An 18,236-nucleotide genomic window follows, 5' to 3' on the forward strand; every position below is an offset into this window, starting at 1 on the left:
GATTGCATGTGAGAAAAGATACAATAAGTTAATTAGTAAGTTAATCATATCTAAACATTAGACACTGAGCTTGGCAAACATTTGAACAGGGAATTTCCTTTCAACTGCTAATGCTTATACGATAATATATATTAAACACTACATCAGTTTTAGAGTTTGTTTCAGATATTGCTACTAATTAGTTTTGGCTGATATTGAAGTATTTTGTACGTTCCATTTATAAAAGCACTCTTTGCCCATCTGTTCATAGGTTGAAAGTGATTAAAGGACACTTATTTTGGCTGTTGTAAAAGCCAAATACTTTTTAAGCTGCAAATATGTGACAAAATCAGTTCAGTTTGCCGAGTTCGGAAATACATTAAAAGAGATTTGTGATGCCTCCCTACCCCCAGTTCCTCTTCCAACCTGCATTATCGAGAAGTAAATATCACCACTTTCCTGATTAGACTATCATGCCTGTTTTGTCCAAATGCTTTGTAATTTAGTTATAATTTAAACAATTTACTGTGATTTGTATCCTCTGCTACCAAGCTGTGTCAAGGGCTTTCGTTTCCTATACTTTCAGCCTTGAAGTAGAAACACGTGATGCCCTCATGCTTTGAATGCTGGATCTGAAAGCAACTTGGCTAACAAGTGAAACAAGTTTGTGTCCTACTTTAATGTCCCATATGAGGTCTGTTCAGTTTAAAAACGATGCATTAAATTCAGCATGGGTGAAACAGATTTTTAAGAACAGGGATGTTACACATTTCCATGAAAAATCTTGTCTCAATATTATTTAGTACTCCATTTTAAAATCTTCCCAAGGGTTTAGTACTTCATGCTAGCAAAACCTATTCACTTAAAAAAAAATCAAAACAGGATTCCTGGAACTTTTAAAAATAGGTGCAATCCTCCTGAAGTGGAAGATAGACACCAGTTTAGTTAAGGCAAAAATTTTAAATAGTTTAAATATGTGAATGAGATGTGTTTTCTTCTGTGCTTTCCACACTTTTTTTGTGTTCTGATCATTCCTCAAAATGCTAACCTGCCCTGAGCCAAAAAACCCAAGACCCCTCCTATTTGGGGTAGCACCCAGTTCCATGGCAATCTCTTTCACTAGATCATATTAAAGGGTGAGGTTGATATTCTATTTAAAGCCTCTGAAGGTACTTGGCTTCAACAGTTTACAACCTCAAGTGCTCTAACTAGTACCTATCCAGAAATGCAAATGATACAATGGGCTGGGAGGATTTCTTCTCCCTGCCCCCATACCTGATTTTCCTAGGAAGACATTCTCCCAGCCCAGCATGTCATACATCTAGAAAGATGGGTTTTATTTTTGCTGCTACTGCTGCTTGGTTTCAAGTCTCTAACAGTTCTTCCTCAAAACAAGATAGAGCTTTTTAAATTCCAAATTCAGTTTAAAAAATGCAATTATTCTTTCCTGCACATATCAGCTTTTTGGAGGAACACTATTTGTTATGAATTAAACTGAAATTATCATTTCAGACAATACAAAAACAAAAGCAGAGAGGAAACACAGGTTTTGTTCAAATTTAATTGATTCTGACATTATGGGCAAGGTAAGCATGATGCACTTCCAGGGAATTCTCTCTAAAACAAACATTTAAATCACCTTTTTATTGTACCTAAATGTTTTAATCTGAAGGGAACTGAAAAACATTACCACTGAAGATGTCTGTAATGACTAGGGTGTTTATGCCAAAGGTGTAATGGGAGCTGATTTTTCTGTGGCACAGCGACCAGAGGTGTCAATTTTTCACAAGCTTATCTATGCAATAGGGAACATAATGAGTTGTATAGTCTTTCTCCCAAAACATTCATTTATTCCTCTTGAGGTAGCCCTTTGCTCTCAACCCAAACTTTGGTCAGTTATGGAGAAGAGCTGGCTCTACCCCCTGCCATCCATCTCTCTCATCTCTGCTCCAAAAGAGCAGACAATGAAGATGGGTGCCTGTCCACAGATTCCTTTTCCCTAGAACCAGGCTTTAGGTAATGAAATAAATCCCCACAACAGTTCAGGTGATTCTAAAATCAATTTCTGATATTATACTCAATATTTTATTCCCAACCACATAACTGTTTCAGGTACTGTCATTTCCAGGAATTGAGGAGACCCTCAAGCAAGCACACTCGGTGGTGGTCAGAAAGCAGGTCAAATTCTACTAGAAAAACAGGAAATGTGGACAGTCTCTGGAACAACCTGGAGAGGGATGGGACTTTGTAACCCCCTCTCCCCATGCTTCTGCCTCCTTACTCTCCCTCTGTATGAGTGCTTCCATGAAAAAGTAATGGAAAATCTGATTTTCTCTGCTTGAGACATCCATTCATTCTTATTTTACTTTTCTGGGTAGGATTACTGTGATTCAGAGATGAGAACTTATGTGTTCACCCTCTCATTATTCTGCTTGCTGTTTCTCAGATGTTTTCCTTCTGATTCCACACAGGAATTGTTACCAATAATGTCTGCTTCTTTCCATACCCGGTTATTGTTCACATCAATAAGGCAAAATTACTTTTTATAGCAGCAGACAGAAAAATTATTCATTGACCAAGGAATGGAGAAGGAGGAGGTCTTGCTCTAAAAGCCCCTTCTCCCTGAGTGCAGGCAAGGGTGAGATTTTCATAGGAAAAGGGGCGAAAGGGGCGGTATGGGGCAGAGGTCTTGTCATTTAGGTTCATGGAAATGGGTGGTGATTTCCTGGACCAGGGTCTGCACCTCTTTTCTGCCCTTTTGTGTTCCTTTGGAGTTTGGGTCAGAAGCAGAGAGAACCAACATGGTGCCCTTGGGCAGGAATTTTAGCATTAAAATGAGATGATAAATAGTTGTAGAGAGACCTTTGTCCCAATTTCAAGTTCAGCCAGCTTATACCACTTTCTTATAGTTAAGCCCTCTTGGTCCTGTCAATGTAAACACAGCTAGAAGATAGTCAGTTTGGTTTTCTGCAAGTTTGCCCAGAGGGAGGTTTCTATTAGAAATGAGTTGGGGGGCGGGGGTGCTTCCTTGCTTCTTTGATGAAAGCAGGTGTCCTTGTGTTTGTTTAATATCAGATCGTATTAGTTATCAATCAGATGGTATGTGAAGAACTAAAGAAAGTAGTAGTGGTGCCAAGAGCAAGAATGTGTACAAAAAGGATGCCATGCCATCCTGAATTCATTTCCTTTGTTTTAATTTTATTACTGTTTTGTTTTGTTTTCACTATAGTACTATACCAGGGAATGATTTATGATGTTTCTCAACTTCAGGAGGGCAAATTTCAAGATTCTCATAAAATCTTTGTAAACAAGGTAGAGAAATATAGGCTGACTGGGCAGTCTTGGGTGGTAAGGTGCATAGTGTCATTACTTGCTAAGATAGGGAACATAGGAGGGAAGACATGGGGAAGGGAAAACATAATTATTTCAATGAGAGACGATTATGGGATATCCCAGTGAAGATACCCAGGAAGGAGCAGAAAGTCTGAGATAGGAGTTATAAATTCCTGAAAGGGAAAAACATCATTAGAAGGAAGAGAAAAGATCCAAAACTTTAATCCATGCATTGAACAAATATATATTCATTTACTCATTCATTCATTTAGTGTAAGATACTTTTCTAGCATTGAGGATACACTGATAAATAAAACATAGAAAATTCCCTGTTCTCATTAAGCTTATGTTCTAGTGGGAGAACTAGACTTGTTTACTGTGTTTACAGCTGGAAGGTCAGTAATCACAGTAAACAAGTTAATTATTGAGTATTTTAGAAGGCAATGTATGCTTTGATAGAAAATAAAGCAGAGTAAGGAAGTTGGGGAGTGCTAGCAGGGGTGCAAATTGCAATTTTAAATAGTGTGTTATGGCTGGTGTGGGATTATTGAAAAGGTAACGTGTGAGCTAACTATCTCAGGCCAAAGTGATAAGGAGCTAAATCCAATGTTGAAATGTGACAGCTTTGCTTATAAAGCTCTGCAATTGGTTAATATATATGATTGTACAAATAATTCCTCTCAAGACTCATGAGGATGGTTAGGTACCTTTCCTCCATCACTGCAGTTACCACCTAACTTAATTCTCTGGGGCTATCACCCCTCTATACTCTGAATTCCCTAAGAGCAACTACTCTTCCTTGTGTACCTGGCAATATATAATAGATGAAGGGAAGAAAAAAACGGATAGAGAAAGAAACGAAAGGAGGGACAGCAAAAGAACACAATAGGGATACATGAGAATATCTGACAAAGGCTCAGGATTTGCTTGCTTGGGGTTTTATTTTTCAGAATTGAAATCAATGTGAGTATGGCCCTTAAGAAACTGACCCCCAAAGCTGACATATGATGGGCTTCATGAATTGATCTAGAATATCTACAGTTTGGTTCCACTCTACACTGTATTCATAAAATTACATCTGAAATACTGTGTTCTTTCCTAAGCATCACATTTCATGAGGGATACTTTTGAGTATGGTGGGCACCTGTTCCTTTCCTCTGTTTTCACCTCCTTTCCCTTGTGGAATTGCACTTCTCCTTCTCCACTCGTATGACTAGGATTTGTCTAGGGCTGACCATGTCATTCTAAGCTGGAAGGTCAGCCAGAATATTTCTCTATGTGTGTGTGTCTAATAAGAGACCTTTCTTTCTGGTAAGAGCAGGAAGTAAGTCAATTACAAACAGCTGGAAGCCAACCATTTTGCTTACCACATGGAGAAAAAGTCTGTAGTAAGAGGTTTTAAGGCCAAACAGGGGCAAGCAGAGATTTAAAATGAATTAAAGGAGAGCACATCCTAAAGACATTACTTGAACCTGTTGAATCAGTTGAGCCTAAGATGTTAAACAGATAAAAAGAACAGATGTCCAACATACTCTACACTCTTGGAATCTCTACTTACATGAGCAAACAGATTTAATTACCATTTTGCTTAAGCTAATTTGAATTAGCATCCTAATAAATATATAAATCTAATAAAGATGTGTATGTGTGTGTGTGTGTGTGTGTGTGTAGAAAGAGAGAATCTAAAGAGAGAATTGGTAACTAGAGTGGCTTCAAGAAGACAGAATCAGGACCAGTGGGTACCAGCTCAAGAGGGATAGGTGCTGAGCCTCACAGAGAGAACTGTCAAAGTCAGAGCACTAATTAGAATGAAATGGATTCCACTTGAACAGAGTAATTACTAATCCCTGGAGTTTTCAAGTAGAGGTGATGTAGGTGCCATGTTATAGAGGTTGACGGTTTGTTCAAATCTGCTATGTTGTCATTTACTCTTTTTACTAATTTTCCTATGAATTACTAAAAGACATGTAAAAAAATTCCAGTCATAGTTATGCAGTTGTCCATTTTATTCTTTAATCCTGTCAATTTCTGCTTTATTTGTGTTAAAGCTCTATTATTAAGTCATACACATTTAGGATTATTATCTAATTCTGATTAATTCATTATTTTACAATTATGAAGTGTCCTCTTTATGCCTGGAAATTGCCCTTGAAATCTACTTTGATGTATAGCCACCCTAGCACTCTTCTGCTAGCTTTTTTTCATTGTGTATCTTTTCTCTAACCTTTTACTTATAATTAATGTCTTTTTAGGTTCATCTCTTATAAACAGCATAGAGTTGGTTCTTGCTTTTTTATCCATCCTGACAAGCTCTTACTTTTAACTGCATGTTTATTCTGTATATGAAATATAAATGTTGGTACAGTTGGGTTTAAGTCTACCATTTTACTATTTGTTTTTTATTCACCCATTATATGTTCTCCCTTTCCTGTCTTCTTTTGGGATAACCAAATAGTTTTGGATATTCCATTTTAGTTTTCGTATTATCTTTTAGGTTTATCTTTTTGTATTAGTGGTTGCTCTGGGAATTACAATTTGCTTTCTTACCACACTCTACTTAGAATTAATACCACTACACATAAAATGAAAGAAACTTGCAAAAGTATAAGTCCATTATTTTGCTAGCATTGTCATATATATTTTTGCATCTACCTACTTATAAGTACCATAATAATGTTATGATTTTGTCTAAAATGTTCAATTGAAAAATAACTGGAAAAAATATTCTTTTTCATATATTTTCATCATATATTTTCTATGTTCAATGTTCTTTATTTCTTCTTGTAGATTGAAATATACAACAGGTGTCATTTCTCTCAGCATGAAGAGCTTCCTTTAACATTTGTGAAAAACAGATCAGTTGGCAGTATATTCTCATTTCTTTAATTTAGCTGAAAATGTCTTTTTTCAACCTCAATACTGTGAGATAGCTTCACTAGATACAGAATTATCAGTTGATAATCTTCTTTCTTTTAGCACTTTAAATATATAATTTCATTGCCTTCTGGTCTGCATCATTTCCAGTGAGAAGACGTCCATCATTCTCAGAATTGTAACCCTTTGTACAATGTGTATTTTTCCCAGCTGGTTATTTCAAAGGTTTTTCTTTGCCTTTAATTCTCAACTCTTTGCCTATGATATGCCTACGTGTTTTTTCTTGTGTTTATCTTGCTTAGATGTGATATCTTCTTGGATGCGTAAAGATGTTTTTCATTAAATTTGGAAATTTCCAGCTATTCTTTCTTTCTTTTTTTTCTAAATGTATTTATTTTATTAATTTATTTTTGGCTCGTTGGGTCTTCGTTGCTGCACGTGGGCTTTCTCTAGCTGTGACGAGTGGTGGCTACTCTTCATTGCAGTGTGCGGGCTTCTCATTGCGGTGGCTTCTCTTGTGGCAGAGCATGGGCTCTAGGCGCATGGGCTTCAGTAGTTGTGGCCTGTGGGCTCAGTAGTTGTGGCTCGTGGGTTCTAGAGCACAGGCTCAGTAGTTGTGGTGGACAGGCTTAGTTGCTCCATGGCATGTGGTATCTTCCCAGACCAGGGCTCAAACCCATCCCCCCTTGCACTGGCAGGTGGATTCTTAACCACTGCGCCACCAGGGAAGCCCCCAGCTACTATTTCTTCAACTACTTTTTCTGCCTTATTCTAGTTCTCTTCTTCTGAGACTCCAATTCACATATGATAGGCCACATGATATTAATTTATAGGCCCATCAGGCTTTGTTCATTTTGTTCTCAATCAATAGTTTTGTTCAGATTAGTCTCTATAGATCTACAAGTTTACTAATCTTCTCTACTGCCTTCTCCAATATGGTGTTCAACCATTCAATGAAATTTTCACATCAGATATGTTATTTCTCAGTTCCAGAACTTTCATTTGATTATTGTCCTTATATTTTCCATTTATGCACTGAGATTCTCTGTTATTAGGAACATCTTTTTCTTTAAGTTCCTGAACACTTATAATAACTGCTTTCGAGCTCTTGTCTGCTAATTCTAACATTTGGGATATCTTTTTCTTTGATGTAATCCAGGTTTTCCCATTTCTTAACATGTCTAACATTTTATTTGTTGTGTACTAAACATTGTACATTGTAGGGATTGTGGATTATGCTACTGTCCTTGAAAGAATGTTGATTGTTTTTTAATTCTAGGTGGTAGCTAAGTTACTGGTTTATCATCTTGAACTTGTTGAGGCTTAGTTTTATGCTTTTGTTAGGGTGAATCTGTTTGTTTCATCCCTTGTACTAAGGTGAATTCCTTAGTCCTGGGGTATAATCTCCACTCCGTAGGTGTTGGCCTTCTAAGATTTCCATGGAGAGACTGAGGTGTTTACTAAGTCCTGTCATCTGAAAGGACTTAAACTCCAATTTCTGTCTCCCTCCATGGTGAACAGCCACTGAGAACTCTGCCTAGGCTTTAAATTCCACAAATGTAAGGAGTCTCTCTTGTTCACCCTGTCCTTAGCATCTAAAACAGCAGGTGCTTAATGTTTGTTAAATGAATAAACTATGAAAGACTGAAAGAAAATTCTGAGCAGTACAAGACACAATCTGCTTTTCCTTTTCCTCTGGAAATTGTTCATTTGTTCAGTTATATTTTCTGAGTATCTACTACATTGCTGGGATTGTGCCATGAGCTGTAGATAGAAATGTTAACAGAATCAACCACGCCTGCTCTCACAGAACTTGAAATTTTAGCCAGGGATCATTCTGGCATAATTTAGCTTATAGTATGTAGCAATGACTGCAATTAAAGGACCTACGTTTGAATTCAGCTCTATCACAGACTAGCTGATTGACCCTAAGTGAAATATTCAACCTCAGTTTACCCATCAGTAAAATGGTGATAATAAAATACATCATGTGTTGTTATGGGAGTTATATGAAAGTACCTCGTACAAACTAAGCACAGAATGAGTGCTACTACTAATGAATTTAGCTACTACTAAATTTATTATGAGACTAACTCTCAGAAAACATCTAATCTTAAACTGGATATTTATTTATTGGAGGTTTAAACAATTGTTTGGCATTATTTCACAGTCATATTTGGCCAAGATTTACCATATAGTGTAATTCCATAATACTTGAACCTTAGAGTCAGATGTATTTGGGAATTCAGATTTTGTTTCAAAGTCTAGGAAATTAATATAGCATGTATACCATATATTATGTATATTTAAGTAGAGTCTGGGGCAGTGTCCCATCATTGAACATATTAATATTAAATAGCTAATAAAATTAATGTTAATATGTATGCAAAGAATGAATATTCACATGAAGTGGGAAAAGTAGACTATGAGTAATCATGATCACTTATTACTTCAGGTCAGGTTTTGACACTAAGAGTTTTGGCACCACCTTAGGTGACATCAACTTTCAGTTTCTGGAGCTTTCCAGATTTTGGAATTGTGAATGAGGGATTATGGACCACACCTTTTGAGTAATTGAGAGAAGGAATTAAGAAGGATGTCAAGGGCTTCCCTGGTGGCGCAGTGGTTGAGAATCCGCCTGCCGATGCAGGGGACACGGGTTCGTGCCCTGGTCCGGGAAGATCCCACATGCCGCAGAGCAACTAAGCCCGTGAGCCATGGCCGCTAGGCCTGCGCGTCCGGAGCCTGTGCTCCGCAACGGGAGAGGCCACAGCAGTGAGAGGCCCGCATACCGCAAAAAAAAAAAAAAAAAAAAGAAGGATGTCAAGTAAGAGAAGGTAGCCTGAATAATATATCTGAATAAACCTGTATTTACTAGGGGGTAAGTTTTCCAAACTGGTTGCTCTGACAAACTTCAGTCTCCAAGGTTTACCCTTTTGCTACTTGCATCTATATGGCTTGACACAGAGCTTTGCACCGAGTCAGTACAAAAATAATATCTGGTGAATTAATAAATTAATGTATTACCAGTGAAAAAGAAAGCACAGGTCTGAAACCTTTCCTTTTCAGAAACTTCACTGTTAATTTTCCATAATCCCTTCTTTCCATCTCACTCTCGAATCTATCTCACAAAATCAGTTATTTTTTCACAAAAGTTTGTCAACAAATTTGCTACACAAAGAAGCAGAGCAATCTTAAGAATGCCTCATAGAGTCACTGAAAGGCATGCTGTACCATAGTGAATTGCAGGACATAGTTTCTAATAAACAAAACTGCTGAAACATCATACAGTACTGTTTACAATGAAAGCTTTTACTTGCCACTGCAAAGTAAACCTACAGCCTGGTCTACTGAATGAGCATTAATACTCTCAAAAAAATAAGAACTTTTTATCCTTGCCTTAGTCAAATTAAATAAGAACTTTGAAAAAGATATGTTGAAAACTTGAGCTTTCAACAACCTATATTTCTTTAAACCAGATACTTAAGTCAGCATATAATCAAAAGCAAGCATATTAATTTAAACTTTTCTGCTACCATATAAAAGATATACCTGGGTTGTGGCTTTGATTCTGGCTTGACAGACTGTTTTTCTTTTTTGATAAAACTTTTCTAGAATAAGAGAAAGGAGAATTGACACAATTAGGAAAACAACTCACTGTCTATAAAATTTTAATTCCATTGATGTTCTATTACATTATCAAAGGGAGAAACAACTGATCCATTATAATGTATAAGCCTAAACATTGATATAAGTATATATTATAAACCTAAACACTTATATAAATAAGTAAGTATACTCGGAGGAGTATGATCACAGAACCTCCTCTGGCATCTTTTGGCCCCCAGGAACACAATTCCTTCTGATCATTTCAGTGAGCAAATATCCATAAAAATCTACTACAGATAAGAATTTATTTATTTAATTACTTATTTGCCTTCTGTCTTATAAAAAGTTTTAAGGTTGCTTACAAAAAATATAGTATGTATGAAAAAAGAAAAAAAAGAATATCAAGTTAAAGGGAAAATACGGATAGAAAAATAATGTCAAGTGTTTTCTGATACTGCTTACTGTGTTACACAGATTTGCCTCTTGAATTCCCAGCTATCAAAGTGTTACGGACTGAACTGTGTTCCCATAAAAGTCATATGTTGAAGCCCTAATCCCCAAATGTGACTATATTTGGAGATAAAGCCTTTCAAGAGGTAATTAAGGTTAAACGACGTCATAAGGGTGAGGCTCTAATTCAATAGGACTGGTGACCTTATGAGAAGAGGAAGAGATACCAGGGGCAAGTGTGCACAGAGAAAAGGCCATGTGAGGACACAGCAAGAAGCAGCCATCTATAAGCCAAGGAGAGAAGCCTCAGGAAAAACCAACTTTGCCCTAGAACTGTGAGAAAATTAATTTCCATTGTGTCAGCCACCCAGTCTATACTACTGTATTATGGCAGGCCTGGCAAACTAAAACACAAAGTAACAAAGAAAACACAGTACTTCTAACATTCACAATGTCTATAAGAGAAGTAAACTTATTTTCTGTGAAAAATTTCTTCCATGAGTCCTTCAAAAGAAGCCTGGGATAGTGCAATGGTCAGTTTCAACAGCATCTCTTCAACAATGACATTTGAGAGTTTACTATGGATCTTTTACACAGTCCTTCAATGTCAGTCAACAGTTGAAAGAACAACTTAGGAAGATGATTCTCCAAGATCTCAAAATAACTGGGTCATTCCCTTTCTGGTCATTTGGTGTGATCCAAAGGTTAAACTGATACCTAGAGGCATTGCATATCCATTTTATAATCTGCTATGACAATTATTTTGCCCAACATAGATTTTGAAAAAATGGCCTCGGATAAGAGGAATTTGAGGTAATCTTGACAATGCGTAAAGGTTAACGGATTTTGGATTGCTGGTGTTGTCTTCCCTCTCAGGCTCTGTAAGAAGTCGGTGCCAGAAAGTGCCTTGGCTATTGATGTGCTCCTCGTACCACAACGAAAATGCTTATTTTACTTTTGCTTTAAAGTTGCAAATAGGGACTTCCCTGGTGGCACAGTGGTTAAGAATCTGCCTACCAGGGCTTCCCTTGTGGTGTAGTGGTTAAGAATCCGCCTGCCAATGCAGGGGACACAAGTTCGAGCCCTGGTCCGGGAAGATCCCACATGCCGCGGAGCAACTAAGCCCATGTACCACAACTACTGAGCCTGTGCTCTGGAGCCCGTGAGCCACAACTACTGAAGCCCTCATGCCAACAGCCCGTGCTCTGCAACTAGAGAAGCCACCGCAATGAGAGGCTCACGTGATACAACGAAGAGTAGCCCCTGCTCACCGCAACTAGAGAAGGCCCATGTGCAGAAATGAAGACCCAACACAGCCAAAAATAAAATAACTTAATTTTTTAAAAAAAGAATCTGCCTACCAATGCAGGGGACATGGGTTCACTCCTTGGTCCAGGAAGATCCCACATGCCGCAGAGCAACTAAGCCCGTGTGCCATAACTACAGAGCCTGCGATCTAGAGCCCTCATGCCACAACTACTGAAGCCTGCAAGCCTAGAGCCCATGCTCCGCAACAAGAGAAGCCACCACAATGAGAAGCCCATGCACTGCAACAACCAAGAGCAGCCTCCCTCGCGACAAGTAGAGAAAGTCCACGCACAGCAATGAAGACCCAATGCAGCCAAAAGTAAATAAATAAATAAATTTAAAAACATAAAGTTGCAAATATGTATTTAACCACTATTTGGCAACTGAAGCCAAAGTCTCTTCTATATATATATAAAGAGTAAGGATATATAAAGGATATATAAAGAGTAAGTGTAAAGATGAAATGTGGAAGAAATTTGTATTTGTATTGCAAAAATAGTCAGTTTTAAGACACAGAGTGATTGTTTTAAATACAAGCTTCACTCTGTCCCATAGTGAGTGCTCTCTCGATGCAGTCTGACTTGTACATGTAAACTTGTATTTCATGCCATTCATTTTTTAAGATTGAAGACTAACTTTTCTTCTACCGTTATGTTAGAATGCAAGAATAACCTTGAGAATTAATTTGCATCATCTCTCAACTATTTGTTACTTTTAGAATTCCCTGATCATGTTTTCTTTTTTAAAGCATTCACCCTCAAAAATAATACTGTACTTTTTGAAACTTATGTGCAACATGTAGGTGATAATAAAACATGAAGAAGCACCTATATTTTAAATATTGCTCTCAAGATGTTCCATGACACATATTCATGGCTAGAAAAAATACTCATGGCTACAAAAATTTTTTTTTAACCTATGCAGTCCATATTTTTGCACACAACAAAGTGCTTGGCTTGGAACACACTGTCCTTATGTGATACTACTATTTACACTTGCCAACTAAATTTTTTTAACTGCTTCCTTCTTGGCCAGACTAACTGAGATTGGCATATTCTCCATCATGAAAGGTGTCAAATATCAAGGCCACTAAGCAAAACAGTCTCAGACAAACATTCTTGAGGATTTTTCTTGATAAAATGTTCTCTGATTTTTTTCCAGTTACCTCTGTTGTGTCTTTTTCTTCCTACCTACCATAATTAGAAACTGGTGGCAGTGGGGAGTTTGGTCACCTTTTTGCAAAGTCAATAGCAGTCCTTTTCTTTAAGGGGTTCTGGGGGTTTTTTTCTAAGTCTTAGTTTTCTCCATACTTATACATTAAAATCTCAAGTCCATTCTGCCTTGATGTTTCAATTCCATTCTCTCTCAAAATGTTTCTTCTTTCCACAGCTGCCAGCTGCTTCTCTAGACTTCTTCAAGATCCTAGTCTCTCCATGACAATGCATTTGAAGCGACACATTCTAAATACTTGGATAACGATGTAAGTCACTTATTACTCATGTCAAAATTTTACAATTTTTTTAACAATCTGTGTGAATTTATTTCAAACCTTTTTCAGACTCCTTTCCCCCACATATTTTCTCAAATCCCACAACTTAACTGGCACCAACTTCTGATAATTCACATAATATTACATCTCAAGCTTCTTTTTAGAAGCAGCTACCTAATCCACCAATTCCCTCTTCTTTCCAAATCTCACCTGGAATTTATTTTTTCCTTTTGACAATGCTGCTAATTTCTCTCACAGTTTGATTAAATTCTTGCATTGATTAACCAGAGATGAAATATGGAAGAAAGCCTTTCATTTCACCTCATAATGCTAGCCATACTTCTATATTACTACTATTAGTGTAAAATTCTGCAATATGTTTGCAAGAACAAGGTAATCTAAAATTGGCACATTACACCTCCAATACTTACCCTAAAATGCGGTTAAAGGGGATTTTTCTAAGTAGCAAGAAATTTTCATAGTTTTAAGCAACTTTGTGACCCTACCAGAAGCATATGTAAACACACCATTCAAGGTAAATGAAAGGTTTCTTTAAAAATAGATAACTATGAAGAGAAAATCACTGATAACATATACATATAAAATTTTAAATTACACATTAAAACGTGAAATAAACTGAAAAGCTTTTTCTGCCAGGCTTGAAACTTGTGTTTCTCCAGCAGAAGTCAGTCATATCACCAGCACATTCTGTGAAGTAGCAGTGAGTTGCATTCCTTGTACTGCTGCTGCTTCTTGTATAAGAAATGTTTTAAAAAGAAAACTGTCAGCGCTTCCCTGGTGGCGCAGTGGTTGGGAGTCCACCTGCCGATGCGGGGGGCGCAGGTTTGTGCCCCAGTTCGGGAGGATCCCACATGCCGCAGAGCGGCTGGGCCCGTGAGCCATGGCCGCTGAGCCTGCACGTCCAGAGCCTGTGCTCCGCAACGGGAGAGGCCACAACAGTGAGAGGCCCGCGTACCGCAAAAAAAGAGAAAACTGTTAGTAACTTGCACACATGCAGAACCAGAAGGCACCAAACACATCATTTGGGAATTTTTCACAAGTCATTATCTTTACATTGTTGTATTTCAGAGCTTCTAAGAACACATACAAACCACAGAAGGGTTTTCCAGCCATAGAGCCACACCCAGGAAGTTGTGATAGGCCCTTCAGAAACCCATAGTTTCTCAAAATCTTCTTGTGGAGCCACAGAAGCCCCATTGTGAAGGTGTTCTCAAGTGTGGTATTTCTTTTACATTTCTTAAGAGAAGCGGAGGGAATACCATAGGTAATGCTGGTCACTCTGTAATAGCCATGGCCTCAAAAAGCCACTCAACTTTCAAATTAGGAAAGACTGAGGGAGGTGGCCCAACAAAACATAGGTTTTTCCTTTACCAGTCACTAGATAAAATTTCTTTAACCTCCAAGGGAAATCAAAATTCTTTGATATTTAGCAATTTAAGGATCACATAGGAGGCAATACAAAGACTGATGAGAAAGAGGGAGCTGGATAGAGAAGTTTACATCCCAGTATCAGTCCCTCTGAGGGTTGGAACCTATTTGTAAAAGATATAACAGGGCTGTTGTTTCCAGTAGCAAGTTCATAGCAACAAATCACAGCATAATACTACCACATATTCTAAAAAGAAAAATCAAATATATTTTAAATGCATAGCTGAAATGAAGGGAAAGTAATAGAATTCTTTTTCTGTAGAAAACCCCAAGAATGTTGAATTTACTGTTGTATGAGTTCTGGAGCCTGTCTTAGCCTTGGGGATGGCATGGAAATTTTAGACAACCTAGAACCTGGGTTTTAATGAGCCCTGTGCCCTGCAGTTGGGAGACAAACACTGGAACCCAGAGCATGAAGGAATATCAGAGCTGAGGACACCTCTCATAAAACCTAAGTACTGGAAGTGCAATATCCTTAGAATATAAACCAGGATTTTAAATTCCCCTGGGGAGAGAAAGAAAGAAGTAGAAACAGAAAGAGAAAGAGATACCATGAGACCACTTGTCTGTCATGGCCTTGCCTCTGGGTGGAGAGCAGAAAAAGTCACTCCTAGGAATTTTTCAGGATAAGACTTCATTCATAAGGATTTGGGGCCTGACTTCACATTATAGGCAATTCCCTAAACACCCCCTGCCAAAGAAAAGCAAAAAATTAAGAATAAAGTGGTCCCAGGTTGGTAGTGCACTAAAAGAATACCCGGTAAAAGCTAATATCAATCATTTTTAGAAGAATGCAGTTTAAATTCAGGTTTCAAAGAATTCTCACAATAAAATACCAAGAAAACTGAGCTCACAGTCAGAAAACCATCAAACATAAGAAAATAAGCAATCAAAGTATCAGAAGAAACAACAAACTACACATTCAGAAACTCAAAGACTCCAGTGCTGAAACTAAGGTATACAGAATATAAAATAAGAATGAGCTTCCGTTTCTATATGTTTAGAGAAATATATTAAAGTAACCAAAAATTTTCAAAGCTGACCAAGTTGATTTGAAAAATAACAACTAGACATTCTAAAAATGAAAAATCTAATAACTAGAATAATTGGAAACTCAATGAGTAGCAAAAAAAAAAAAAAAAAAGAATGGACACACAAAAAGAATACACATAAAAGAGGAATCAGGAGAGAAAATAAGACCCAGGATATAGCAATAAGAGACAAAGAGATGGCAAATGTGACAAAGTGGAAAATAAGACAGAGTGACAATTAAATGGAAGACAACGTATGTGTAAGGAGAGTTTTATAAAAAGTTTTAATCAGAGCTTATAAAGAAAAAAATGGAAGAAGAAAAGCATTTAAAGAGATAGTGACAGAGATTTTTTTCCAGAATGCTGAAAGACACTGACTTTCATAGTTAGGAAGCCAAACAGAAACCAAGCAGAATAAATAGAAAGAAAACCACACTTACACAACTCATAATAAAACAGCAGAACAATGAAAAGAAGTCCTTAGAAGTAGAGAAGAGAGATTATTCACAAAGGAAAGACAACTGGACAAACATCTGATTTTTCAACAGCAACAGTGGCAGCCAGAAGACAGGGGAAAGATAACTTCAAGATTCTGAGAATGTATTATTGAGGAGGAAAAAATAAATATAAACAGAAGTTTTCTGCCATTTGACCCTTACTAAAGGTACTTCTAAAGGATGTTAATTCAAGAAGGAAAATCATCTTATAGCCTGTGATGCTAGATATAAGGGCAGGTAAAAAAAAAAATTGGTAAGCATGTAGGTAAACCTAAACAGACAAGGAAGTAAAAAACAAAATTAAGGTTTCTAATTTGTGAAGTTAAAAATAGTGAAAATAATAAGAGAGAATTAAACTCTGGTAGTTAAGGTAATCTAATATTTTTGTATGAGGTGGGATAAGGATAAATATACTTTAAGTTAAAAGTATGTATTAAAATCCATAGAAAAGGTAAAAAAAGAACATAAAGGTCAAACGAGTACAAGGAAAACTCGTACAATGCTAGTTTGTACAATGTACTAGTACAAAACTAGTACAAGGAAAACTAGTACTAGTTAAACTGGAACAAGAGGGGAAAATATATCAATCAATTTCCAAAAAAGACAAAGGAACAAAAGAGAAAAAAAGGACAAAATAGAAAGAACAAATAGCACAGAACAGAAGGGGTATAAATGCATCTAAATACATTTTTGAAAATACAACTGCATGATGTTCACAAAAATGAAATAATGGTGGCCTAGAAATATGTCAAAAAAAATTCTCAGCCTGATTTGTCATTAGGGAAATGCAAATTAAAATCACAAAGAAATATTTCATATCTTGCAAATTGGAAAAGGTTAAAATTTTGACATATTAAGTGTTACCAAGCATATGAGACTCTCATCAATGCAGACTCTCATCAACTGTTTCTAGGAGTGGAAAACTGTTCTCTATATTGCCTGGTAACACTGAACATATGCCCACTGGCCAGCACAGCCAGTCTACTCCAGGCTGCTTGTGGCTACAGGCAATCAATTATTCAGGCAGTTAATAATCAGTTATGGAGTTCCTACTGCCCAGGCCCTGTCCACCTGCCTCCCAGGCTAAAGGGATCAATATTCTGGCATCTATATAACCCATTCTCGATGCAACAGGATGCAGGTTCATATTGATGCTGGGAATTCTTACCCTAGAGACACTCTTGCACCTAACACTTGTAAAAGAATGTAGCAGAATTGTTGATAATAGGACATAACTTTTTAAAAAGGCAAATACCTCTCAGCAATAAAAAGGATAATTAAATTGTAGTGTATTCATTCAATGGGATGTTGTGCATCCATGAAAATGAATGAAACACGGGGCCACAGATCAACATTTATGAAGACTGATGGCTCTCAAAAATACATTGCTGGGACTTCCCTGGTGGCGCAGTGCTTAAGAATCCACCTGCCAAGGCAGGGCACACGGGTTCGAGCCCTGGTCCGGGAAGATCCCACATGCCGCGGAGCAACTAAGCCTGTGAACCACAACTACTGAGCCTGCAGCTCTAGAGCCCGCGCGCCACAGCTACTGAAGCCACGTGCCTAGAGCCCATGCTCCGCCAGCAATGAGAAGCCCATGCACCATAACGAAGGGTAGCCCCCACTCACCACAACTAGAGAAAGCCCTCATGCAGCAACAAAGACCCAACTCAGCAAAAAATAAATTAAAAAATAAATTAATTAAAAAAAAAATACATTTCTGGGCAAAGAGAGAGAGAAGACATTATAATTCCACACACATAAAGTGAAAAACAAGTAAAAGTAAGCAAAATACGAAATAGAGATGTGTGTAGATGTGCTAAATTATAAAGAAAAGCAAGGGAACAATTAACATAAAATTAAGGAGACTGGCTTCTTCACGATATGAAGGGAAAGAAAAGACACATTGAGTTCTGTTCCCTAAGTTTTATAGGTATTTGTTTTAGTGTTATTCTTTAAGATAAAGAGCTATAAATAGATAACGTATATGAATAATACACTGTTTTGTATGACTGATACATAAAACAATACAAATTTTAAAAATAGTGTGGTAGAAAAATTCCTTGAGTTTAAGGTGAGTGTCTGTTCCCCGAGAAAGAAAAGAATGAAAAGATCTTGGGAATCTATGGGTTTCCCAAGTATTCAATATATCAAAATTTACTAGGAGGTTACATGGCTCCAAATCTCTCCTGTGGTTTATGTGTGTTCTTGGAAACT

At 37.2% G+C, this 18,236-nt stretch overlaps 1 protein-coding gene across 1 annotated transcript in view; it reads right to left on the reverse strand.

Annotated features, from left to right (window-relative positions):
* Positions 1-18,236, reverse strand: part of IQCM (IQ motif containing M) — a 363,785-nt gene that overhangs the window by 237,579 nt on the left and 107,970 nt on the right. The window contains exon 10 of the mRNA XM_059066097.2: positions 9,739-9,797. Within this exon, the coding sequence (XP_058922080.1) occupies positions 9,739-9,797 (59 nt within the window). The remainder of the gene's footprint in view (positions 1-9,738; positions 9,798-18,236) is intronic.

Source organism: Kogia breviceps, chromosome 6 (assembly GCF_026419965.1).
Source record: "Kogia breviceps isolate mKogBre1 chromosome 6, mKogBre1 haplotype 1, whole genome shotgun sequence".
In the NCBI taxonomy this organism is placed as follows: Eukaryota; Metazoa; Chordata; class Mammalia; order Artiodactyla; family Physeteridae; genus Kogia; species Kogia breviceps.